The following is a 25633-nucleotide window of genomic DNA, read 5'->3' on the forward strand; positions in this document are numbered from 1 at the left end:
CCCTGCCCTGCCCCCACCCCCAGCCCCGCCTCCCATCCAGCAGGTCCAGCACAGAAGCAGAGCCTGCCAGTGACATTTCTCTTATTTGTTCTAGAAAACAAACGAAAACAAACGCTTCAAAAATGAGAGAGCACTGGGAGCCTGCGGGCATTTCCTGGGCTGACATTTACTTTGATCCTGTTTTCCCTTCCCACCCCCCCCTCCCCTTCCTTCTCCTGGGACTGAGGTCAGAGGTTGGGAGGTTTGGCCCTGGAGGAACCAGCAGGAGGGACAAGGCCACACCCCCCACTTCCCTCACCGCTCCTGTCTTTACCTGGCCCAGCACCTTCTCCTGACAAAATCCTTCATGGTTTTGTACCCGTGATATGAGCTGCAAGAGGAAGAAGCTGAAATCGAGACCACTTTGTGGAAGTTTCTGGAAAGCGACACTGCACACGCTTTCTCTCCCCACCCATCACAGGGTACACAGCCTCAGCGTGAGCCACGGAGTGGGCTCAAAGGGCATCACGATCCTCGTCCTTTAGACACCTCTAGCCTGGCCAGGGTGTCCGTGGGGTCTGGGTCTCCCTGGGGTTGGGGTCTTCCTGGGGTTGGGGTCTTCCTGGGGCCAAAACATGGCAGCTGCCCAACTAGTTGGTGGGGGGTTCTAGGTAAGGTGCCTCCTAGCCCTCCTGGCACAGGCCCCATCAGAGCCCTCTTGGGGACAGTCAAACTCAGGGCCAAGGCTGGAGGGGAGGGTCAGTCTGGGAGGCCCCTGACCCCCGCCTTGCCCCAGCTCAGGTCTGCTCAGGCCCTGGCTCGGGCTCCCCGGCTCAGTCTTCCATTTGGACATGACGCGTGTACCATGAAGGGCCTGCAGCCCGCCAACACAGAGCCCCTGGCTATGCAGGCCGTTACCCACTTCTCCTGTCACCACCCGCCCTGACAAGCTTGGCCTCCTGCCTCCCAGGACAGCACCGGCCTCACTCCATGCTCTGCTCAAGCTGCCCCTTCACCCCGACACCTCCCTCGCGGGGGACCACCCCCACGCATCACCCAGGGCCTGGCTCCAATATTCCCAGCGCTGCTCCTGAGGTTCCGGAGGCCACCTCAGTCCAGGGAACCGGGTTCTCGGCTGGCCTTCCCAGAGCCCGTGCCTGGCACAGCAGGCACACTACCAGGTGCTGGGGGAGCCATGGTGCCATCCCTGAGCCCATCCACTGAGAACGGGTGTGCCAGGTGTGCCCCTCCACACCTCTCCAACCAGCTGAGGTGGGCACGCAGGGGTCTGCTCCTCGGCCACACCTGGGTGCTTGTGGGGACCGGAGCTATCCAGGGCAGGGAGGCATGAGGGCAGGGGGACAAGGGGCTGGGGAGCAGGGGGACGGCCTGGCAGGATGGTGAGGCAGCCACTGCTGGGGAGGACAGGGTCTGGCTGATCACACGCCCGGGGGCCTGATGCTTAAGCCCCACCCTGGGATGCCCCGCCCCAGGCAGAGAAAGAGAGGGGGACGCTTACGCAGGGAAGTCACTGGCGTACTGCCACCCTTCCTGGTCAGTGCCCCCAGGAACGCTGAAGTCGATGGACCAGTCAGAAACCTGGGGGAGGGGAGGGTCAGCGCAGGCGGACGCCCACCCCTGGACCCCCCAGCCCCTCCTCTGCTCAGCCTGCAGCCCGGCGCTCACCCAGCTCCACTGCAGGGACGGGGGCTTCGTGCTGGCCTTGGTGCACTCCTGCAGCCCCGTGGCATCGCTCCACATGTACCGGTCGGTGGGCAGACCCCTATGGCGAGACAACAGGGGTGGGGTGACTCGAGAGAGGGGCGAGAATGGCCCGTCCTGCTCAGGCAATGGCCAGTGACAGACACACGCAGCTGGGATGTCTGCATCTCCGAAGGGGTGTGGGGTAAAGCAGAACTGCCCCAGGGCGGGGACAGCAACTGGGGTGACCCCATGTCACACGGGGGCCTGGGCTGCAACCCCAGCCAGGCCATCCCCCGAGGGCTGGGGCGCATGCGTGGTCTGGGAGCCCACCTCTCCTTCCCTTGTATTGTGGATTGAATTGTGTGCCCCCAAACGATGTTGAGGCCTCACCCCCAGTACCTGTCAGGGTGATCTTATTTAGAAATAGGGTTCTGCAGATGGTCAGGTGAGATGAGGTCATTAGGATGGGCCCTAATCTAATATGACAGCGTCTTTAGAAAAAGGGGAAATTCAACCCAAGTTTCCCAAATTGAGAAGACGACGTGAAGACACGGGGAGAACGCCATGCGATGACTGGGATGATGTTGCCACAAGCCAAGGAACCCCTGAAGCCACCAGAAACCAGGAGAGAGTACCAGAACAGATGGTCCCTCCTGGCCCTCCGAGGGAACCAACCCTGCTGGCACCTGGATGTCAGACTCCCCAGCCTGCAGAACTGTGAGAGAGGAAACGTCTGTGGCGCTTTGTTACAGCAGCTGGAGCTGACTTATACACCGGCAGAGCAGCCAGCAGCACACGGGGGCTGCCGGGCCGGTGTGGGAGCCGGGCCCCCCGTCTGTACTCTCTCTATGAACTGGGGAGCACCAGCTTCCTTGCCCCCCTTCCTCAGGACTGAGGAGAACGTGGAGACGCAAGCAGGTCAGCCTCGTGTGTGGATGCCACACACAGCCGACGTGGAGCTTTCCAGGACCTGTTCAGCAACGTGTGTCGACTGCCTTAGACGAGCTCAAATCTCGGTTTACTGGGGCTGAACAGAGACTCACAGATATTCACACACAAGAAAACCCTCCAAACTGTTCTTACGACAGAGAAAGGTCGCGAACGGTCTACACATCCAAGACTGAGTCGGGGTTGGGTAAACCGGATGGCTCCCGGGTATGACTGCGAGGCCATCCCTGACCATCTTTACGTGCCTGATTTTGTCCCCCTTGTGCAGGCCCGGAGACACACACAGAGGGCGGGCCAGAGCAATAGACCAAAATTTGAGCAGTGGTTGCTGTCTCTGGTTGGTGCAGAGCTTGTTCTCATGTTACTTGGTATTTCTTCTTTTTGCCAATTTTGAAAAAACAGCAGGGGAAATCAATTTCTGTATCCAGCCACAAACAGCCAAAAAGATGAAATAAGAAAGTTGGGATGTGCCGTTTACAATAGGATCAAAAAATACGAAACAGCATCTAATAAAAGATGTCAAGACCCCTCTATAAAAAAATTACAAAACCTTATTAAGAAAAAAATTCAAGAAGACCTTCATAAATGGATTTGTAAATTACGGCCACATTTTGGAGAGAGGATTTGTGAGGCAACTTTTCTACCCAAATTAATCTACAGATCTGAGGCCATCCCAACCAAGACCGCAATGGTTTTTGAGAACTGTGACGGGCTGCTTCTAAAACTCATTGCAAGTGATACGAGAACGGCCAAAACGCTGTTGATGAAGATGAGATGGTTTCTTCTACCAGCTTTGAAAACTTCCCGTAAGGGGACAGTGGGTGGAACAGCGTGGGGTTAGCACGAGGATATGCAATGGCTCAAAGGAGAGGAAGGCTCAGGCACAGAGCAGTGCCTACACGGACACTCGAGTTAAGACAAAGGTGGCCGCTGTGATGCAAGGGGGACAATAAATGGTGTGGGTCACTGTGTATTCAAAGACCAACACTTGACCTCCAGCCCACACTATATACCCAACAGTTCGGGGGTGGGGAGGTGGCACTCTACACCTACATGGACAAGGCAGAAGAATAAAGTTTCTTCCCTTTTTTTTTTTTTGAGGAAGATTAGCCCTGAGCTAACATCTGCTGCCAATCCTCCTCTTTTTGCTGAGGAAGACTGGTCCTGAGCTAACATCCATGCCCATCTTCCTCCACTTTATATGTGGGACGCCTACCACAGCATGGCTTGATGAGCGGTGCCATGTCCGCACCCGGGATCTGAACCGGTGAACCCCGGGTTGCTGAAGCGGAATGTGCGCACTTAACCGCCGCACCACTGGGCCGGCCCCAGAATAAAGTTTCTAGAACAGGATCCACAAACCATGACCTGTGGCCTTAACCAGGCTCACTGTCTCTTTTTCGGCACAGTCTACAAGCAAAGGCTGGTTTTTACATTTTTAAATGGTTTGAAAAAAATCCAAAGAAGAATAACGCTTTGTGACACGTGAAAACTACATGCCATTCAAATTTGTGTCCAGATAGAAACCTGACCGGGACATATCGATGCTCATTCGTTGACATGGCTGCTTTCAAGCGACTAGTTGTGACAGACCGTATGGCCCACAAAGCCTAAAATATTTACTACCTGGTCCGTTATGGAAAAAGTTTGCTGACTGATCTTCTGGAAGACAGGAGAATGTGTTCATTCCTTCAGAGTTCATGAGATTTCTTAAGAGGATCTTTTAAAGGCCCAACTTTATAAAAAAAAGGATCAGAGGGCTGGCCCTGTGGCCCAGTGGTTAAAGTTCCGCGTGTTCTGCTTTGGAGGCCTGGGGTTTGCAGGTTTGGATCCTGGGTACAGACCCACTCCACTCATCAGCCACACTGTGTCAGCGTCCCCCATACAAAGCAGAGGAAGACTGGCACAGATGTTAGCTCAGGGCTAGTCTTCCTCAAGCAAAAAAAGAGGAAGATTGGCAATGGATGTTAGCTGAGGGCGAATCTTCCTCACCAAAAAAAAAAAAAGAAAAGAAAAGAAAAGAAGGATCGATCAACTGGACTACATTTAACAATCAAAAGTCACCAGTAAGAAGTTGGAAAGACAAGCCACAGAACGGAAGTAAGTGACAGAGGGCTCACATCCTGAATGTGCACAGAACACTGACAAAGCCAGAAAAAGAGGATGCAATCAAAACACGGGACAAGGACTCGAAGGGGGCCGTCCAGAAAGGAGGGTATCCAAGTGCCAGTCAACTCAGGAGAGGGGCTCTGTCTTGGTAGCCAGCAGGAAACAGAAACCGAAAATAGGCGATGCGAGCCACACTTGAGTACGGCTAAAATAAAAGAAACCGGCAAAGGTGTGCTGGTGAAGTGTGAACGGGTGCATCCACCCCAGCTGGGTGTGCTGCAGTATGACTCTGACGCTAACCCCCCAGCTAGCACAGACCCCGCAGCCAAAGGGCATGGTCCCAAACAGGACCGCCCCACTGCAGACATCAGCCACACTTCAGACGCCCAGGCCACCTGCACTTCTGACCGATAGGCTACGACTTTGGCAGTTCTCATTACCTCAGGTTTGATAATCTGCTAGAATGACTCTCTGACGCAGGAAAGCGCTAAACTTAGGATCGTAGTTTTATCATAAAGGATATGAAACAGGATGAGCCGAGACAAGAGGCCCACAGGGCGGAGTCTGGGAGGGGCCTGGACGCAGAGCCTGGATGATGCTGAAGTGTGGGCAGCACTGCTCCAGCTGCCGGAAATCTTACAGTGGGTTTTCTGTTTTTGTTTTTTTTAAAGATTGGCACCTGAGCTAACAACTCTTGCCAATCTTATTTTTTTTTCTTCTTTTTCTTCCCAAAGGCCCCCAGTACATAGTTGTATATATTTTAGTTGTGGGTCCCTCTAGTTGTGGCATGTGGGACGCCGCCTCAGCATGGCCTGATGAGCGGGGCCATGTCCGCGCCCAGGATCCAAACCAGCAAAACCCTGGACCGTGGAAGGGGAGTGCAAGAAATTAACCACTTGGCCAAGGGGCCAGCCCCTTGCAGTGGGTTCTAAAGGCTAAGAAATACCACAACTTGCTTACTTTCTAAAAAAACAGACAACAAAAAACCCCAGGACAAGAGCAATGAGAAATACGTGTCTATGCTCAGTGGGTGGGAAATAAAAAGCCACATACGATCTGGATTTTATACAGCATCTCCTCTTCTGCCCAAAACACAACACACTGACTGTCTTGTCCAAAGGTCTCAAATTCGGAGGATTAAAATAATTTTGGTGGAGGCACCAGCCGGGCAGCATGGCACTTAAGTTCACGCGTTCCACGTCGGCAGCCCACGGTCCACGGGTTCGGATCCTGGGCACGGACCTAAACACTGCTCATCAAGCCACGCTGTGACGGTATCCCACATACAAAATAAACGAAGACTGGCACAGATGTTAGCTCAGTGACAATCTTCCTCGCCAAAAAAAAAGTCATAATAATAATTTTGGTGGAGGCCACGATGTTCTCAGTAGTTTAAATTAAGCGAAACTTAAAAAAAAAAAGTTAAGTAACCACCACTCCCCCCACCCCAAAAAAGCAAGCAAAACTACAATAGTGTTAGAAGTTTGGATGTTGGTGAGGAGGGAATGGTGACGAAAGATAAGGGGCGCCAGAGGGGGTGGAGGGTTGTGGTCACACTGGGTTCGATTTGCGACAACCCAGTGCTTAATATACACCTAGATAGAGAGAAATCTCACGGCATATATGTTCACATATACACGCTTTTACGCTCTTTAGGCATGCTATACCTCTCAATATGTGAGTTTTTAAAATGCGTGTCACACGTAAAGATTTAAGAAAAAAACTGTAAGCAGAAGATCCAGTTAGTCCCACGTCGGGGGCCGGACGCCAGCTCTCACGCCACCCTGGACGTGGTCATCCAGTCTTTGTCAAGACCGTGGCCTGGACCAGGAGCACCCTGGCCGGCGCCCGGGCCGCTCACCTGCTGGTGTAGCCCGTGACGGGGTTCCAACGCTGGTTCTCGTAGATATAGACGCTCTTGACGTCCGACTGGGTGTAGATGTTACTGGAGCTGCTGGCCAGGCCTGTAGGGACAGGAGGCTGCTGGGACTCGGGCTTCTGTCTGAAGCACCAAAGGCCGCAGAGAACGGGCGGGGAGGGCCAGCCGAGAGGGCTTCAGGCCTACTGAGCTTGTTTCCTGGGGCCGCCCAGCTTGGGTTCCCCCTTACCGCCTGGATGAGAATCCGCTGCTCAATAAACCTCCCGTCCACACCTCCCACTCTGTTCTCGGTTACACCCCTTCTTCCCTTGCCGTCCCACCCACCCGGCACCGGGCAGGTGGGGAGGCCCACCCAGCTCTCTCTTTACTGACACAGGTACTTTGGACCATGCACAAAACCCCCATGAGCCCCAATTTCCTCATTTGTAAGACAGGGACAAGGGTAATTCCCGCCTCACAAACGGGGAAGCTGTTAGGCCTGTGCAGACGTGCGTTCCTGCGGTCTTAGTGGACCACAGCTCTACAGGATTGACCGCCCCCCACTGTGGGGCGTGTGGACTGTGGCACAGCCCGTTCCAGTGCCTGTTTCTGCCTCCATTTACCAGTAGGGGGACACAGGGACTCTGCCTGCCAGATCTCAGGGAGCCCACAGGGGTTTGGCAAGGTCTCATCCCCTAAGGCGTATGACCCACCTAGAGAGGGGCTGAAATTCAGGACTGGGACTCAGGAGATGGGGGCCCGGAGCTGCCCCAACGTGCCCTGAGGCCTCATCTGTGAAAGGAGGGGTTGGACACGCTGGAGGGCCCTGGCAGCTGCCTTTCTAGAACCTTCAAGGCCCTCAGCTCAGCTGTGGGTGCCCAGGAAGGCACATCGGTGGCGAGGCCTGGTCTCACCTCACGGCTTGGCCCCGGGACTGTTCTCTGTGGAGGCTGGCGGTGACGAAGGTCACCTGTCAGCCAGCTGTCAGCCAAGTGTCAACACTGGGACAGCAGCTCCGGCGTGGGGCAGGGAAGCCAGACAGGGATTAGAGGAGGCAGCGGCCCGGGAAGGCCGTGGGCAGGGCCCAGGGAGCCCGTCCCGCCGGCCAGGGTGCGCGGGCCGCCCTCACCTTGAAAGCAGCCTCCGCCGTAGCCGCCCGTGTACACCCAGGCCGTGTGGTCGTAGCCGATGCCCCACACCACGCCCCAGCTGTTGGCCTCCACCACCCGCAGGTGGCCTCCCACCTGCCTCCAGAACCTGGGAGGATGGGGGAGAGGGCAGGCAGGAATGCCGGGCGTCCTGCCTTCCTCCCCCTCCGGCGCTGTGGCCTCCCGGGGACGTCCTATGTCTTCAGTCTCCAAAGGACAGGCTTTAGTAAGGACGCTGGAACTGGCCTGGCCCCTCCGGAGCCCCTGATCCCTGGGGCTGTGCACGCAGGGGGCGAGGTCAGCAGCCGGTGCTCCACGCTGCCCCTTGGGGTCTGGGACGGGCATGTCAGGGCAGGGAGCAGGCTGAGCCACAACACGGGCCAGCAGACTGAAACGAAGTCACGACAGGCTGCACGGTGACAGCGCGGCCTCCTGGCCGGGCAGAGTGCAGAGAGCAACTGCCACCTGGGTTCCCCACTTGCTAGCTGAGGCTCTGCCACTGTCCCCACTTGTCTGACTAGACACCAGGTACACAGGGCCTCAAAGGGTGGACAGATGCATGGACTCTCCCCTTCTGAGTGGGGTCCCCTGGTCTCACCTACGTCTCCCTGGTCCTCGCGGGCTCTGGGTGACTTTCTGGGAGCAACCTCAGGACATAATTGGGGGCACTGGGTCCCCTCCTTGGTCCCCCTCAATTCCTCATCCAAAATGCCAGATGCCCGGGGATTCTGCTCACACTGCCCGCCCTGGGTGGCCTCATTCCATCTCGTAGTTTTAAACGCCTCCTATAGGGCCATCCCTCCCTCGTCCTGCAACACCCAGCAGCTGCTCGATGGCGCTGACCTGCCCTGAGCCCAGGCAGTTCCGGTCCCGGCTTGGGGTCCTCCCACAGGTCCAGGAGGACTCGGGGCCTGGGGACCAGCGGGAGGCAAGGCCCCATGTGGTCCTCCTGCCTGCGGCCCTCCCTGCTGGAAGCCCAGCTCTGGGTGCTTGGGGAGGGGCGGCCAGGCCCCAGCCCCATCGGGAGCACAGCCGACTCACATCTGGTCGCAGGGCAGCGGGTGCGCGGGGTCCTCCAGGTCTGGGCTGGGCTCACTCACAAAGATGTCTCCCTTGCAGGTGATGGACCAGATGGCCTGTGGGGACGGGCGGCCGTGCACCTTCCGGCTCTCGCAGCAGGACAGGCTGAGCAGGGCGAGCTGGCGTGGGGAGACGGCCGGTCATGGCTGGGAAGGGGGCGGGTGGCAGGCTGAAGCTGGGCTGCCCCGAGATGGCTGCCCTTTGACCCTCGGCCTGTGGGGACCACCGCCCACTCACCCAGTCGTTCATGTCCTGCTCTGTGGCAGCAGCCAGACGCACAGGCCACCTCTGCCGGGTCCTCTCCGGGGTGTAGAGGGCAAAGGAGTGCTTGGCCTCATTGAGCACGGGGACCAGCGCTGTCACCTCGTTGAGGAACACGTGGATGTACTGGGCACAGAGAGCAGACGGCAGGGCTGTCACCGGTGACAGAGCGGGACCCAAGGGGCTGGCGGCACGACAGGCCTCTGGGTGGAGCCCCCTCCGTGGTGGACGGACCGGGACGGCCTAGGTCACCCCCAATTCCACAGAGCTGATGCTCGGGGTCCCCAGGGGCCTGTGGGTCTTGGTGGGGGGCTCTGGGGCCCAGGAAGTTCCAGTACAGAAGCCTAGTCCATGGGCAGCACCTTAGCTACACTTCTTTTTTTTTTTCCCTGAGGAAGATTAGCCCTGAGGTAACATCTGCTGCCAATCCTCCTCTTTTTGCTGAGGAAGACTGGCCCTGAGCTAACATCCATGCCCATCTTCCTCTACTTTATATGTGGGACACCCACCACAGCATGGCTTGCCAAGCGGTGCCATGTCCACACCCGGGATCTGAACCGACGAACCCCGGGCTGCCAAAGCGGAATGTGCGAACTTAACTGCTGCGCCACCGGGCCGGCCCACTTAGTTACACTTTAAAGAAATGCTTTTTGATGCTGACAAGGGCACTTGAGAATCAGACTGATGGGGTTCAAACCCCAGCCCTGGATGAGCTGGCAGTCAGGAGGGGTGAGTGGCTTATGTCCCTGAGCCTGACTTCTCATTTGAAACACGAGAGCCTGTCACCGGGTGCTTGGAGCGGGGACATGGCTCGACGGGGCTGGCACACACCTGCCCGCCACTGATGGGGACAGCTGTCACCACGGGCCAGCACTTTCTAGATGCCAGATGCCAGTTCCAGACCGAGCACCTTGGGGCTGGTGTCCCAGGCCCGGTCCTGCACCCCCCGGCTCTGCACCCACCCCTGTGTACCCCTCGGGCACCCCCCTCTCCCCTGGGCATCCCCCTCCCTTGCTCCACCCCCTCCCCTCGGCACCTCCCCCCAACGGTGCCCCCCACTGCACCTTCTTCTCCTCGTGGACCACGTAGTAGATGAAGAGGATGCTGTCCCGGGCCCCGTCGTGCCCCGTGAACTGCTCCAGGGCCACGCGGACGTCCACCCACTTGTGGGGCTTCCAGTTGCACCACCACTGCAGAGTCCCTGTCTTCACCCACACCGACTGTGGCACAGGCCCCGGAGGGCATCGAGGACAGAGTCACAGGCAGGCAGTCGGGTCCTGCGTGCACCCAGTTCCCAGCACCCCAGAGCCACCCCTGGCCCCTGGTCCCTTTGCTGCCTCACTGGGGCTCCCAGTTCCACTTCACCCTAATGACAAAAGCAATGCTTGCAGACACTTGACAGGCGCCAGTCCACGAGCCAGCACCGGCTATAGATAACCTCCTAATTCTCAAACAGCCTGTGGGGTCGGCAGCATTACCTCATGTTCTGGATGGGGAAACTGAGGCTCAGAAAGCTCTGTGCCCAGCCCAATGTTACAAAGTAAGTCACTGGCAAAGCTGGGACCCACACCCGGCCTGCCTGTCCTCAGAGGCCCAACCCTTAGCTGCCAGCAGGCTGGTTCGGCGCCACCAGCCCAGACGCGGCCAGGTCCTCCGAATGGAACCAGCCACGTGCTCCGTGTGACTCCTCTTTCCCAGCCCAACTGTGGGCTTCTGGGGGCCGGGCTCTGCCTGAGGGCATCTGAGATGGCCCTCAACCCTGTCCTGACTCATCTCAATGAAACACGACACTGTCTTGGGATGCAGGGTTCCCTCCGGCAGACAGAGGATGACGTGATTCACCTCCCCCGTCCCACTGAGGCTGCTCTGTCTCTCGGTCCCCAGGCCCTACGTCGTCCCTGGAATGCAGTGGGGCCGAAACATCGCTCTTCAGGGCAGAAGAACAAAGGAGTGGACTCATTTCTTTATCCTTGAATCTACAAGGGGCCTGGAAGGGACGGCTTCCCATCCAAGACGGACAGACAGAGGGATGCATGCATCCGTCCATCTGTTTCTCCCACGTCACCTCAGGGCTGGTATACAGCAGGCGCTCAATGAATGCCTGCTGAAAAGACGCGCACACGGGGGCCCCCCACCTGCTCCACGGCCTGCTCGTAGTGTCGGAAGTTCTCCAGCTCCCGCTTGGTCCTTTCCGTGAGCTGCTGGAAGACCTGTTTCCTCCAGGCGGCCGTCTGGGCCGGCGTGATGGACAGGGAAAGCGTCTGCACCGAGGGCGACAGGCCTGCGGGCCAGCCAGAGCCTCAGGGCCGGGGCCTGGCCGGCCACAGCTGTGCAGCAGGCCAGGGCTCTTTATTTCTTCTTTAATCAGCCCTTTCTTTCTAAAAAGCTACAAACTCTGTAGAACGTCCCATGAGCCCTCCCCCCACCGTTCACCCTGATGAGAACGTTGACGTCCCCCAGCTCAGCCCAGAATGGCCACCATGGCTGGGACAGGGAGACGGGAGGGGGCGCCAGGCTGTCTGGTCTCAGAAGGCAGCAGACAGACAGGCTGAGCACAGGGGGGCGTTCAGGCAGGACATCGCCTGCCCGCCACCCCCGGGGGACACCCTCTGGGGTGGGGGCCCCGCCAACAGCCCCTTACCCAACTGCACAGAGAACCACTTCAGCACAGAGTGAGCCTCCACGGCACAGCCTCCTCCAGACACCCAGGCCCAGAGCGGGTGGTCGTCGGCGCCGTAGGGCTCCTCCAGGCCCAGGGGGAGGACCTCCAGCGAAGAGAGCCCGGTGGTCTCAGGAAGGCCTGCAAGCGGGTGGCTGGGCGTTTTCTTAGGCTCCTTCAGGTCGATATTGGTCCAGGGCACCTCAGCCGGGGTGCAGGCCGGACCAGGGCGAGGCTCAGGCCTGGGGGTCTGAGTGGCAGGGCTGGCGACCTCCGCGGGATGCTCTGTGGTCCTGCTGGTGCCTGGGCCGGAGGCCGAGCTGCCCTTGGGGTCCCCGGGACAGTCCAGAGACTCTGCAGGGACTGGCTGGTCAGGCCCCGGTCTCTCAGCATCCGAGGAGGCGTCCGTGTCGCTCGGGGCACAGGACTCGCCACTGCCCCTCACCTCGTCGCCAAAGAAGCAGCCAGCGCTGGGAACAAAGCGGGCAGACCTGTGACTTCCTGGGGGAAGGAAGACGCCCAGCAGGGGGCAGGCTGGCTCTGCTCCACCATCGACTACCTGTGCCACCCCGGGCAAGTCACAGCCTCTCTGTGCAACACACACGAGTACCCGCTTCCCAGGGACACCCGGGCACTGTGAGCAGTCCTGATGCCCAGGCCGCCCCAGAGCAATCAAAGCAACATATCTGGGGCTGGAGATTAGGCAGGAGTAGTATTTTTTTATTGCGGCAAAATACACATGATGTAAGATTTCCCATTTTATTTTATTTTTTGAGGAAGATTAGCCCTGAGCTAACATCTGCTGCCAATTCTCTTCTTATTGCTGAGGAAGATTGGCCCTGAGCTAACATCGGTGCCCATCTGCCTCTACGTTATATGTGGGACCCCTACCACAGCATGGCGTGCCAAGTGGTGCCATGTCCATACCCGGGATCTGAACCGGCGAACACCAGGCCTCTGAAGCAGAATGTGCGCACTTAACCGCCACGCCACCAGGCTGGCCCCAGGATTTCCCATTTTAAATCATACAATGCAGTGACATTAAGTATATTCACAATGTTGTGTAACCATCACCACCACCTAATTCTAGAACCTTCTTATCACCCCAAACGGAAACCCATTAAGGAGTCACTCTCCATCCTCCTCTTTCTCCCCAGCCTCCTGGCAACTATTAATTTGCTTTCTGTCCCTGTGGATTTGCCCCTTCTGGACACTTCCGATAAATGCCATGGTACAATATTCGACCTTTTGTGACTGGCCTCTGTCACTTAGCATGATGATGTCAAGGTTGGTCCATGTTGTGGCATGTGTCAGTATGTCATTCCTTTTTATGGCTGCATAATATTCCACTGTATGGATGAACCACATTTTATTAATCCATTAATCCACTAATGGACATATGAGTTGCTTCCACCTTTTGGCTATTGTGAATAATGCTTCTAGAACATTCAAATGCAAGTTTTTGTTTGAGCACCTGTTTTTAATTCTTGGGAGTATGTATCCAGCAGTGAAATTGCTGGATCGTATGGTAACTCTATCTTTAACTTCTTGAGAAACCGCCAGACTATTTTCCAAAGTGGCTACACCATTTCACATTCCCACCAGCGGTGTATGAGAATCCCAATTTCTCCACAGCTTGTCAACACGTGGGGAAGTGGAGCGGTGTCTCTTTTGCTTCTGATTTGCATTTCCCTAATGACTAACGATGGATGGAAAGATGAGCGCCTTTTCATGTGCTTCTTGGCCATTCGAATATCTCCTCTGAAGAAATGTCTATTCAGGTCCTTTGCCCTTTTTAAGTGGGCTTGTCTTTTTGCTGTCAAGTGGTAAGAGTTCTTTACATATTCTAGATACTAGGCCCTTGTCAAACACATGATTGGCAAATATTTTCTCCTGTGGATTGTTTTTTCACTTTCTTGACAGTGTCCTTTGATGCAAAAAAGTTTTCTTTTTTTTTTTTTGAGGAAGATTAGCCCTGAGCTAACATCTGCCACCAATCCTCCTCTTTTTGCTGAGGAAGACTGGCCCTGAGCTAACATCAGTGCCCATCTTCCTCTACTTTATTTGTGGGACGCCTGACACAGCATGGCTTGCCAAGCGGTGCCATGTCCGCACCCGGGATCCGAACCGGCGAACCCTGGGCCACCAAAGTGAAACGTGCGCACTTAACTGCTGTGCCACTGGGCCAGTCCCCAAAAGTTTTCATTTTGATGAAGCTCAATTTACCTATTTTTCCTTTTGTTTCTTGTGCTTTCGGTGTCATATTTAAGAAACCACTGCCAAATCCAAGGTCATGACGATTCGGCATCAGTGGCTTCAGAAGCTTCCCAGCTGATTCCAACATGCTGTTCAGTCTGGTAACCACCAGCCGAGGAGACTAAACCCTTGGGTCAATGTGGGCAGACCCTGCCTGGCCTGCCCCTGCCCTGGGCTGGTAGTGCATCCACGTGGCCACCACCAAGCTGGGGAGCAAAGCGTGTGGACCAGGGCGTGGGTCGGGCCCAAGCTGCAGGCAGGAACGCGGCGTGCTGTGGAGCACTGTGCCCAGGCCCTGTGGGCTGCACGACTGGGCAGGTGGGCACTGAGGTCCCCCGAGCCCCTCCCAGTGCAGCTGAGGCATCTCCAGCTCAGAGGCGGTCACCTCCCTACGCTCTGACGCCTGTGGGCAGAGCTGGGACGCCTCTGTCCACACTCTCTGGACCCACAGGAGGTCTGAAGGCACAGTCTCCAGAACCACAGCAGTGCACACCTGGGAGCTTCAAGAAATGCAAGATCCCAGCCCCGCCCCCGACCTATGAAACAGATGCTCTGGGGGTGGCGCCTGGAGAGCGACCCAGACGCCCAAGCTTGAGGTCCAGCTGTAGACTAGAGGGACCTTCCATCTTCTCCCCTGCCTTCCTTTGACGGAGCGGCCTGAGCCTCCACCCCACAAAGAAGCCTTTTCTCTCCCAGATCTCAAGACTTCAGAACCAACAGGCCAGCCCTGCTTGGGGACAAACCCCGGCTCCAATATGGACGGACATCCCAGCCTCGCTCACCTGTCACCTCCCACCTCCCACCCTCCGGCCGAGCCAGGACACAGGCACAGGAAAGAGGAGACCCCACAGGCTGGGCCTCTGGCGCGCCACAACCTGGCTTTGTCCTGCCTGAGACCGGGGTCCTGGTGAGAGGCCAGGTGGCAGCCTCCTCTGGACACTGCCCACTGAGGCCACCAACCCTTCCCGCCCCAGCTCCTCCGTGCCCTGCCGCCCCCAGGATCACCTGAGGAGACTCAAGGAGCTGCCGGAGTGCGACCGGTCACTCTCTCGGCCGGCGACAATGGCCTTCCATGTCTTCCCACTGAGCTCGCTCGGGGTGACGCCCTGACGGAAGTACATGGCCCGGTCGTCACAGCTGATGCCCCAGACCTGAACAGAGGGAGGTGCTGCTGGGTGGGAGGGTGGCGCAGACGCAGGGGCTCCCTTCCCTTTTGGGGGTGTGGAGGAGGACGGGATTGGAGAGAGCACCCCAAGGCTGGAGGACACGTCTGCAATGGCAGGCAGGAGGCCCCCCCCATCCGTGCGGTGGGGTGCGTGCGTGTACATGTCTGTTAGGGCTGGAAAGGTCGATGGGATGGGTGTGGGGTAGGTGCAGAAGTCAAAAGCAGGAAAGGGAGCCTGGAGGGCTGGGGGAGGGCATGACACCAAACTCAGGAGAGCAGGGACCTTGTCCTGGCTCCCCAACCTCAGGTGAACCTGCAGCTTTGGGGCGACAGAGGCCAGAGGAGGTAGTGGTGCCCATGGGCACGGCGCCCAGACACAAAGTCCACCCACATCCCCATCTTCCATGCAGCCTCTGCGGGGAAGGAATCTGCTCCCCAAGTGAACCCAGAGGATGGTCCTGATCTTTTCAAAGATGCAAAGTAACCTCTTTGATTCTGACCTCATTCTCTACGGGAAAAGTGGCCAGGCGGGTGCCTCCTCCCCTCTGCCTTTGGGCACTGAGGAGGCAGGTGGGCTGGGCAGCTGAAGAGCCCAAGGGAGGGGCCAGGGAGGAGCCTGCGGGGGTGCCCGAAGGGCCGAAGCTGGCCCAGGAGTGACACATCAGGAGCCCCCATCCCGAGACCTCCGCTGCCCCCCGTGCGCACCTGGTCGTTCAGCCCCACATTCACCATCGTCATCTCTCCAACCATCTCGATCCAGCTGGTGCCACAGGGGTTGTGGGAATTGACTCCTCTGCGGAACCACACCTGGGACAGTCAGAAATGAACAGGCCTCGCTGGAGGGCCACCGAAATGGAGGGTTTTTCTGTCTTGAAGCCTCAGTTAGAACAAACGAAAAACTCGGATCCTTTGGTTCACGCCACGAACGAGCACGGCACGTGATTTAAAGGAAATGTTCATCCACGCCCCTCTTCCCGCGCCCCTGTCCCACAGGGCTGAGGGTCACCTGCCCCCAGCCACATCTGTCCCGGTGGCTTCCTGTCCATTCACTGGCTGAGGGCACTGCCCCTCCAGGAGACAAGGCTGCCTGAATCTTTCTAGAACCTTCTCTCCACCAGTTCAGCATCTCTTGGCACCAGCAACAGGTGTCAGCTGTTTCACTGCAGACAGTTAGAGCGGGGAGGTGGTCATGGGTGGTGGTTGGGGGGCGGGATTCACATCGAACCCCAAATCCAGACGCTGACCTGTGAGCCTGACCGGTGACATCCCACTGCCACGGACCTCTGGGCATCCCCACCTTAGCTCACGCTTGACGCTCGGACAAGGCCATTTTATCCAATCGAGTTTGTCTCTATGTAAGATAATGGCCTTAATGATGCTATTTAGGAGAATCATTTTTCTAAACTGATCATTAGAATAAATAGCATATTTTGGGTCTATTCTTAGTGTTTATGAAATACTTTTTTCACGTCAACTTGTAAAAACACACACTATCCAACCAAATTTCTCTCAGGCCCAGCTGTGGCTCTGACACTCACCTGGTAGTCACACTCCACCCCTGACCCTGGTCCCCGCTGGGCTCCCCCACGACGGTCCTTATCCATTCAGGGCGCTGGCTCATATAAATACAATTTTCTGCTCATTTAATCCATTGCTCTGTGACCAGCTTAGGAGCGGGCTCTGGGAAGTGGGGTGCTTGGGGACACACAGAGGGGCAGCTGAGCTACATTTTTTCAGGCTGGGGTGTGGCCTGAGCCCTGGGGGCCTTCAGCACTGAAGACAGACTCAGATGTGTGGCTGATCCGGCCCCCTGGACACTATGGGATGCTCTTGACATGCGGTTAGAAAAAGATCGTGGAAGCAGCCCGAAATCAGATTATTTTCTTGGACTTGCCTCTGATAAATTGAGCATGACAAGCACTGGCCATGAGCAAGCGGAGGCACTGAATTAGCAGAGGGTTTCAGAAAATTTGCTTCTGATTATTTGAAATGTTACAGCCTCCTGAGTGACAAACACAGTTGTTCTGCCCTTGGGTTGGGGGGCGCAGGTCTGGGGGGGGGACTCTGCAGGCACCAAACATCTTGGAGATGACCAATGACGTCAACAACAGAAAAGGCACCGTGCTTGGCTGATGCCAGATTGTTCTAAAGGGTTTGCACCACACTAGCAAGAACAAAAAACCACACAACCCTCAACAATAAACAGAGCCCCAGCCCCAGCCCCCAGGGACCCCATCTTACTTTCCGGTCCTTGGTGATGGCCCAGACCACAGCGACTCCCACCGAGACGTGCATGATCCCGTTTTCAGATGTGGGAGGCTCCACCACGGACCAGGAACTTCCTACACGGCCAGGCAGCCCCCATCAGTGACAGCCCTGGGGAGAAGCTCGGCGCCCCCCTGCCCCAGCATGGGTGTAGGGCTGGCCCCAGAATGCCCACCTTTGGGATTGTTCCTGCTGATTCCTTCCCGGACCAAGGCTTGCCCCTCCCAGAGCGTAACCCACAGGAGGTCGTGGGGCCCACAGCTGATCTGGGCTGCCTCTGCTGGGGTGTCCATGAGGGACCAGGATGAGCCCTCGGGGTTGGGGTGGCTGACATCCTCTCTGTACCACACCTGGGAGGCGAGAAACCCACAGGGAGGGTCAGCGGGGTTCGGCCAGGGCTCCCTGGCTGCGTCAGCTGCCCAAGCTTGGCTGCGTTCGCAGCACAGCACACACGGGCCAAGTGGGGAGTCTTGGGGGACCCGGGGACCAGGGTGCCCTGACTGTGGGACTAGGTGACCCCCAACTCTGTTAAAAAAATGCAAACCCTTTGGGCCTTCCTAGGGGACAGATCCCATCCCTGATCTGCTTGTGAGAACCGCGCCCCGCCCCACTGCCCCGTGAGAACTCCAGCCCCAGCCCAGGTGTCCTGCGCCCCCTAGTGGTGTCATGCTCTCAGGACACCCGTCTCTAGGGGAAATCAGGGTGCCCGGTGATTAAATGGGAAAACTCCCAAATCCCTTTCATACGGATGTCCAAAACATCCACTTCTTTTTCTCCTTAATGCGAAGAGAATGAGCATAACCAACTATTTAAGGCTGAGCCACCTGTTCATATCATCCAAACTGGCTCATTTCATCTGGAGGAGGCAGTGCACTGCCGCACGGTCCAGGAGGGCTGGGGACCTCCTCCGGGGAGCTGTCGCCACACGGGGGACCACAGCTCCCAACCCTGCCACCTCGCCCTCACAGCCAGCACTGCAGAACCAGGCCTGGGCAGCCTCCCGTTGGCTACCTGCTGGTTTGGGAGCCCTGTTGTCTCCCCAGCTCCTCCCGGAGCCCAGGGTCCTGGTCACACCTTTTATGGATCACAGCAGGGGAGCAGGGCAGCACTGCCTCACAGCTGGCACCCGGTGACACGAACACTACTCTTGCACCCCCGTTCTCCCCATCCCTGCCTCCAGGGGGGCACAGCCCCTCGGCAGGGGCTCTGTCTCGGGCCAGCTCCCCCAACACTTCAGTGTGGCTCAGAGAAGACAAGTGTGGGTTGACCTGAGCCCAAGCCGAACAGGACCCAGAGGTAAGGCTGATAAAAACCTGCCGTGACTCTTCCAAAGCCAACCAGAGAATCTGGTCAATTTGTGGTGCAGAGCGCTGAGGAGTCACCAAGGGCCCCAAAACCACGACGAAAGAGCTGGAGCACCTGCACGCAGGATAGCTCTGTTGCTGCTGACCTCAGGGGTTGGTTTTGTTCTTTCACTTAGTTCACAAACTCCCTAAGAGAAGGATGTCCTCTTCTCTCTAAACCCCCACCCACCCACCCATCCATATACCCATCCATCCATCCATATACCCACCCATCTACCCATCTGTCCACTCATCTATCCATATACCCACCCACCTACCCATCTATCCATCTATCCACCCACCCATCTACCCATCCATCCATATACCCACCCATCTATCCAACCATTCATCTACCCATCTATTCACCCACCCATCCATCCACATACCCAGCCACCTACCCATCTATCCACCCACCCATCTACCCATCCATCCATATACCCAGCCATCCACCCATCTACCCATCTATCCACCCACCCATCTATCCATATATCCACCCACCTACCCATCTATCCATCTATCCACCCACCCATCCATCCGTCCATATACCCACCCACCCATCTATCTACCCACCCACCCATCCATCCATCCATATACCCACCCACCCATCTATCTACCCACCCACCCATCCATCCATCCATCCATTTACCCACCCACCCATCTATCTACCCACCCACCCATCCATCCATCCATATACCCACCCACCCATCTATCCACCCACCACCCATCCTTCCTTCCATATACCCACCCACCCATCTACCCATCTATCCACCCATCCACCTATCCATCCATCCATCCATCCACATACCCACCCACTCACCCACCCACCCATCTACCCATCCATTCATATACCCACTCATCTACCCATCTATCCACCCATCCATCCATCCACCCACCCACCCATCCACCTGTCCATCCGTCCATCCATATGTCCACCCACTCATCCACCCATCCCCCCATCCACCCACCCACCCACCATCACTCATCCATCTATCGATCCATCCATCTTATACCCACCTACCCATCCACCTACCCACCCATCCATCTGCCATACTCCCAGAGACTGCTGTGTGGGAGGCACCAGAAGGGAGCAGGCAGAGAGCTCAGAATCTATCTGAGGAGACAATATTGATGGCATCTGAGTTCATGGTGGGCACTGATCAGTGCTCCGGGGGCTCAGAGGAGGGACAGGCCAGGACCAGGCATGGAGTGGGGCGTCAGAGGCTCCTGGGAGGGGCAGGTCCCAGTGGGTCCACAGGACAGCAGGAGTCACAGGACGGGGGTTGTGGGAGCCAGGTAACACGCTGCCTGCTCGGGGAAGCCCCGGCTTTGGGACGGGAGGTGAGGAGACGGTCTCAGGGGCAGGCTTCCTTCCTCCACCTCCCACCCTCCACCCAAAAGGCCAGCTTCTCTCCCACCTGTGGCCGACCTCCCTCAGCCACCTCCCGTCCAAGGTACAGGGGGGCATGGCCTCACCTTTCCCTGCAGAGACACGGCCCACACAGACAGGCGGCCCACGGGCTCATCAGTGATTTCCCATCCCCCCACAGAGAGGTCATTGAAGGGGTCGGGCAGTTGCTTGGGGTCATCCTTCGAAGGGATCTGAAATGAGGTGTGAGGCAGTGGCAGTCAGGACCTGTGGGCACCTTGGCCAGTAGAGGGCACTGCTCCCCTCCTGGTGGGCGCCTGGTCCTGCACCACGGCCCCCACACGCCCCCTGCAGCCTCCAGCAGGCTGCCTTCCATTCTCCAGCTCAGCGCACCACCTGACCTCACAGAGCAGGCACATGAGGACAGAGGCGTCTGCCCTAAATCTCCTCTGCCCCATCCTCTATCAGCCACCAGGCCTGGGCTGCTGTCCCCGAGTGGTCACTGCTGCTCCAGAGTGGAAGGCAGACGCACATACAAGGTCTCGGCTCTGCGCTTTGCAGTGACTGACTGTGACTCCAGCCCCGTCTAGAAGGGAGCGGACACAGCCCTGTCCTGTGAGCCCTGCATGACGCCGGCTGTCACCTCGCTCGCTGGGCTGCTCCCAGCCCCACCTCACGGCCCTGACCCTCCGGAGAGGTCTGGTGACGGCCCGAGGGCTTCCTCTCGTTCAAGGCCGTGGAGGACCCGGGTCCAGGCCTCGTGTCCCTAAGTTGGGAGGTTTTTCCGGGTCACGGGAACAATGTGAGAGCCAGAGTGGCATCCATGGGGGTGAGGGGAGGAAGGGCACAGACTGAGCCTCAGTCTGGGACCGGACAGCGGAGACCCCGGTCAGGACAAGTCCTGTGCTGTCCCAGCTCCTCATGTTGCCATCTCCCAAATGAAGGGACACGCAGCGCTGCAGTGTTCCCAGGGCAGGAGAGGACTCGAGGCAAGGTCTCAGGGTAGGCGTGGTGAGGAGGGCAGGGGAGGCTCCCTGTGACTGCCTTCTGGGCCCCGCCCTGCCCCCAGCCCACCCCGCAGGCTCGACCTTGGCCCAGGAGTCGCGGGACTTGTATCTCCTGTACCGGATCCACCGTCGCCTCCGCACGCAAGAATTCCACTTCTTGTCCCTGGTGTAGGTGGCAGGGAAGTCGATGGCATACGTCCACCCCTGAAATACCAAGGGGGCTCTGTAGGGCTCTTGGGGAAGAAAGCTGAGGAAGGTGGGGGGCAGGCTGGAAGAGAGGGAGGGGACAGCGACATGGCCCAAAGCACCATCCCCAGCAACCCTGGGCAACAAGCGGGGAGTGGCAGGGCGCAGGCTGAGGTCGGCAGCCACAGGGCAGTGGGGACAGCACTGGGGGATGGACGGAGCAGAGCCCAAGACGCTCCCTCCCCACGGGGAGGCACGGAGGGAAGCGAGTTCACCTACCCCTTTCTCGGTGGGTTCCCCTCCAAAATTCTCATCCACGTACCAGTCTGATTCCCATTCCCAGTGCAGCGAGGGCAGCGCCACCCCATCCAGCGGCCGGTGCTGGAGCCCACTCACGTCACTCCACGGCCAGCGATCACTCGGCAGGAGCTTCTCACAGAAGCCACCCACGGGGTTCCAGCGCTGAGGGCCAGAGGCAGAGACGGGCCTTAGGCCTGCAGCTGGCCTGGGACAGCAGCAGTCTCTCAGGGAACATAGCACCCTGCCAGCAGGCCCTCCTGGTTGTGTCCAAGGTGGGAAGTGAGCAGAGGGCCTGCCTGGAACTCAGGGATCAGCAACTCCCATGACTCTTCACATGAGCCAGCACGCGGCCCCAAAGGGCAGAGACCTGGCCAGCCACAGTGCCCCGAGGGGCGGGCAGTGGAGGGCATGGCCCCATCCTGGGCCCCTGGGAAATGCCCGGAGCCCATCCTTTTGCAGATCTGGCCAGCCTGCCTTGGTAAAGACACAACAGGCACTCTGGTCCCAAAGACCCTGGATTCTATACCACTCAGATTTTAAATAGGATGAAAGATTTGGGAAGTGGCCAGGAGTCGGGTGTGGGGGCTTTATCTCCCAACAAACCAACCAACTCAGCAACCCAAACACACGAGACCCCACCTGATTCTCATAGGCCTCCTCCCGGCGGCGGATGGGGACGTCGCTGGCGCAAACGTACACATAGACCTGGTTGTCGCACGCGATGCCCCAGCAGCACTGAGTGGCCGCGCTGACCCGCTTGAACTCCAGCTGGGTGTCCTTGCACAGCTCCCAGTACTGCCCAGCTGTGGAGAGTGTGTACACCCTCCCGAAGAGATCCACCGCCCAGAGCACCGAGTCAGGCATGGCGGTGGCGGCTGGGGGACAGCTGGTGACAGGAGGGCCAGAGTCAGTGTCCGCGGCCCCAGGCTCCCAGTCTAGGGCCCTTTTTCATCATTGCCTTTCCTTTCCTCTAATTATGGGGATATTTTTCAAACATACAAAAAAGTACAGAGAAAAAAATATAACGTCAAAGTATCCACCGCCCCAAATTTAGTGAATATTATTATTCGGTCATCTTTCCTGTCAAAAGAATGAATGAAAAGCCATAGATTTAGCTGAGTCCCAAATATACACACATCTTGCTGCCCATGTGACCTTCCTGTATGGGTGTGGTGGGGACATCCACACGTGCCTGGCACCCCAGCCAGAGTCTTGTGTGGTCCTACGGGAGCCCTGAGGCTGGGTGATGGAGATGTGAGGGTCCTATCTTCACCCTCCTTGTGTGACCACCTCTCTCTCTGCCCCAATCTCACTCTTCTGTCAGTCTCCATTCCTGTTCCTTATTCTCTCCTCTTCCTTCCTATTATGTAGGGGATGTCCGTGGTGACTGATAAGCTCTTCAGTGAACTAGTAAAGATAAGCTCTACTAGTCAACTCCTCATCCCCCAGGCTGCTCCCTGGGTGTCACTCCTGGAGCCCTGGCTTCTGGAAGGGACAAGCTTCCTGCTGGTGGCAGGGCCACATGGTCAGACCCACGGCAGTAAAACAGAGCAGCTGGACAAGGGCGGCAGTGGAATGGCAGCAAGGAGCTCTGCCTCACAGGGCACCTCCCACATCCGAGACCAAACACTGCCCTGGGGCCAGGATCGAGGGAAGAGGCTAAAGGTGAGGACGCCACCAGTCTGGTTTGGAAACTGGAGCGACCAAGAGACAGAGCAACTCTGGGTGCCTGGAGGCTGGTGCCCTGCTGTTCCACTCTTGCGGCATGCCAGAGGCACGTGGGCACTTCAGAAGGCATGGAGACTGGAATGAGCACACGGATGAAATGTGTCTGAAAACAGGAGCATCTGCCATGGACAAACAGGCTCTTTCAGAACAAAGCATGTCTTACAAACACCAAGAAGAAAGAGTGCGGGCTGGGAAGGAAGTGACCGAAGGACAAGGAACAGAAAGAAGGGTAGCGGAAGCAGCAGGAGGCAAGCATTGGGAAACATCCAGAACAGGAAGAGAGATGACAGGAGGGAGCCTGACCAGCGGAGCGAAGCAAGCCCCAGGGGGCCCGCCACAGAACCTCGGAACACCAAGGCCCAATCAACCACATGGGAAGTCAGAACACTAGCCTTCTGATGCCATTTGAAAACTGGCATCTGCGTCCAGGTGCCTGAGCTGGAACCCCCGGAAGAGCTGTGGTAACCCCCTGATATCCTTTTGCTTCTCCCTGGTCAGGGATGAGTGTCCACTATCGCCCTCTGGCATCTATACTGTGACGAAGGGTGCCGACAGTCACTGCTGGAATTCAGGTCCTGCCTCCACCACTTTCTAGCACCGCCAAAGGCCAGGTAACCCCTCTGTGTCTTGATTTCCTAATCTGTAAAAGGTACGAAGGAATACTGACTGACTTAGATAGTTGCTGTGAGAATTAAATGAGATAATACAGGATCAGAGCTTATAATAAAGTTCTACCCAGCAAGAACTCAATGAGTGTTACTGATGTCATTTTATTACTTGGCCGGTAATACCACAAACTCCCACTTATCTTCTGTCTCTTCGAAAACAACAAAAAAATAAAGTCCCCTCCTGTTCAGCCTGAGTCTTCAGTCTCTTCATTTCCTCAGCCCCGAACAGTGTTCTGCACATAGTAGGTGTTCAACTAAAGTTTACAGATAATCACCACGACCTACATCCACCATACTGCCAACTCCCTGAGCTGAGATGGAAATACTGCTCCAGGGAAGCCAAAGTCATCAATGACTTAAGGTTAGAAGTAAGGTCATAACAGGTGGATAGCTGTGTGATAAAGCAAGCATAGTAAAAATCTTGGTGGTGGGTATGTGTTTACCGTATAATTCTTTCAACTTGGTTGCATGTTTGAAAATCCTCATCATAAATTGCTACGGAAAAAGTAAAGGTTTTTTTTGGGGGGGGGGAATGTCATTTCCTACAGTGTCATATTAATATGAATCGAATCTTCAAAGACAGATCTCAACTCACAGTTCACCACATAAGCAACCAGTTAACTCACGCTGTCTGCAGCTTGAGCTCAATGAATAGTGACTTTGACTTGTATGTGATAGACGTTCCTTCAGAGAAATGACTAAGCAGTAATTTCCGTGTAGACATAATTGAAACTTCTGGGCAGCTAACGAAAGACTCTGCTGCAGAGGAAGGATGAGGTTGGCGTTATGTTTGCATACTCCCTTCAGAGTGACTGGGCACCAGTCATTTCCTAGCTAAAGATGACACAGGGTGAACATCCTTGGGCAGCTGCACCTCCTTCCCACCTCTGCCAGAAGGCCGCCCCAACTCCTCGCATGCCTCTTTCCAGCTGTGGGATGATCAGGTAACCTGTCCAGGGACACCGGGTCACTGGGTCGGAGGACTCTCAAAAGGAGGGTTGGAGCATTGAGTCCATGATTCTAGGATCCTGGGATTTCTTTGTTTTGTAGGGGTGAAAGGACAGAGGGAACATCTTACAAGAAAGCAACCTCCGATTCACCAAGAACTTTTGCACAATGAATTCCAGTTGGACCTTCAGTCATTCCACTAAGAAGGCCAGCGCACCGCCCTCAGAACCATTTGCCTTTCTGCATGGGCTTATTAACAGATCTCTTCAGAGACCAAAAGGTCCCCAAGGGAAGGTGGGGGTGGGGGTATGGTAGAGGGTGCAACGCAGTCCCAAGGGAGCTCCTGAAGCATTTATTTCCTGGAATCTTCCTTAGGACGCCTTCCTGGAAGGGTTCCTGCTGGTTTGTTTTTCTATTACACCCTGTCATTCCCACCACCTGTGCAAACAGAGTGAGCCCCGGCTGCTAAGGTCTCTTTTACTGTCTGCCAATTGCGGGGGCTGTTGAAAGACGACATCAGGCTCCAAAGAGGTGAGAGGAAACAGCAGGACATGCATGGTAGTAAAACCCTTCCTGAAGAGCAGAAGGTGCCCTGAGGGAGCAGCCCTGAAGAGGAGCCCCCTGCCCGCCATCATCGCGGGCCGGTCAGCCTAGT

At 56.8% G+C, this 25633-nt stretch overlaps 1 protein-coding gene across 4 annotated transcripts in view; it reads right to left on the bottom strand.

The window, feature by feature from the left end:
- Positions 1-25633, bottom strand: part of TECPR1 (tectonin beta-propeller repeat containing 1) — a 43000-nt gene that overhangs the window by 4741 nt on the left and 12626 nt on the right. For 2 of the 4 annotated variants that reach the window (XM_023655265.2, XM_023655267.2), the window contains exons 2-19: positions 22274-22520; positions 21614-21796; positions 21230-21352; positions 20249-20374; positions 17608-17782; positions 17409-17509; positions 15873-15974; positions 15008-15153; positions 11729-12216; positions 11223-11368; positions 10152-10307; positions 9064-9213; positions 8788-8945; positions 7728-7855; positions 6602-6704; positions 1666-1762; positions 1499-1578; positions 314-370 (exon numbers count right to left, since the gene is read on the bottom strand). In XM_023655265.2, coding sequence (XP_023511033.2) covers positions 314-370; positions 1499-1578; positions 1666-1762; positions 6602-6704; positions 7728-7855; positions 8788-8945; positions 9064-9213; positions 10152-10307; positions 11223-11368; positions 11729-12216; positions 15008-15153; positions 15873-15974; positions 17409-17509; positions 17608-17782; positions 20249-20374; positions 21230-21352; positions 21614-21796; positions 22274-22498 — 2744 coding nt within the window. In that variant the 5' untranslated portion in view covers positions 22499-22520. Of the gene's footprint in view, positions 1-313; positions 387-1498; positions 1579-1665; positions 1763-6601; positions 6705-7727; positions 7856-8787; positions 8946-9063; positions 9214-10151; positions 10308-11222; positions 11369-11728; positions 12217-15007; positions 15154-15872; positions 15975-17408; positions 17510-17607; positions 17783-20248; positions 20375-21229; positions 21353-21613; positions 21797-22273; positions 22521-25633 lie in introns of all 4 variants that reach the window. The other 2 variants (XR_011424514.1, XM_070231422.1) reach the window with 2 other exon arrangements.

The sequence above is a fragment of the Equus caballus genome, chromosome 13 (genome assembly GCF_041296265.1).
Source record: "Equus caballus isolate H_3958 breed thoroughbred chromosome 13, TB-T2T, whole genome shotgun sequence".
Classification (NCBI taxonomy): Eukaryota; Metazoa; Chordata; class Mammalia; order Perissodactyla; family Equidae; genus Equus; species Equus caballus.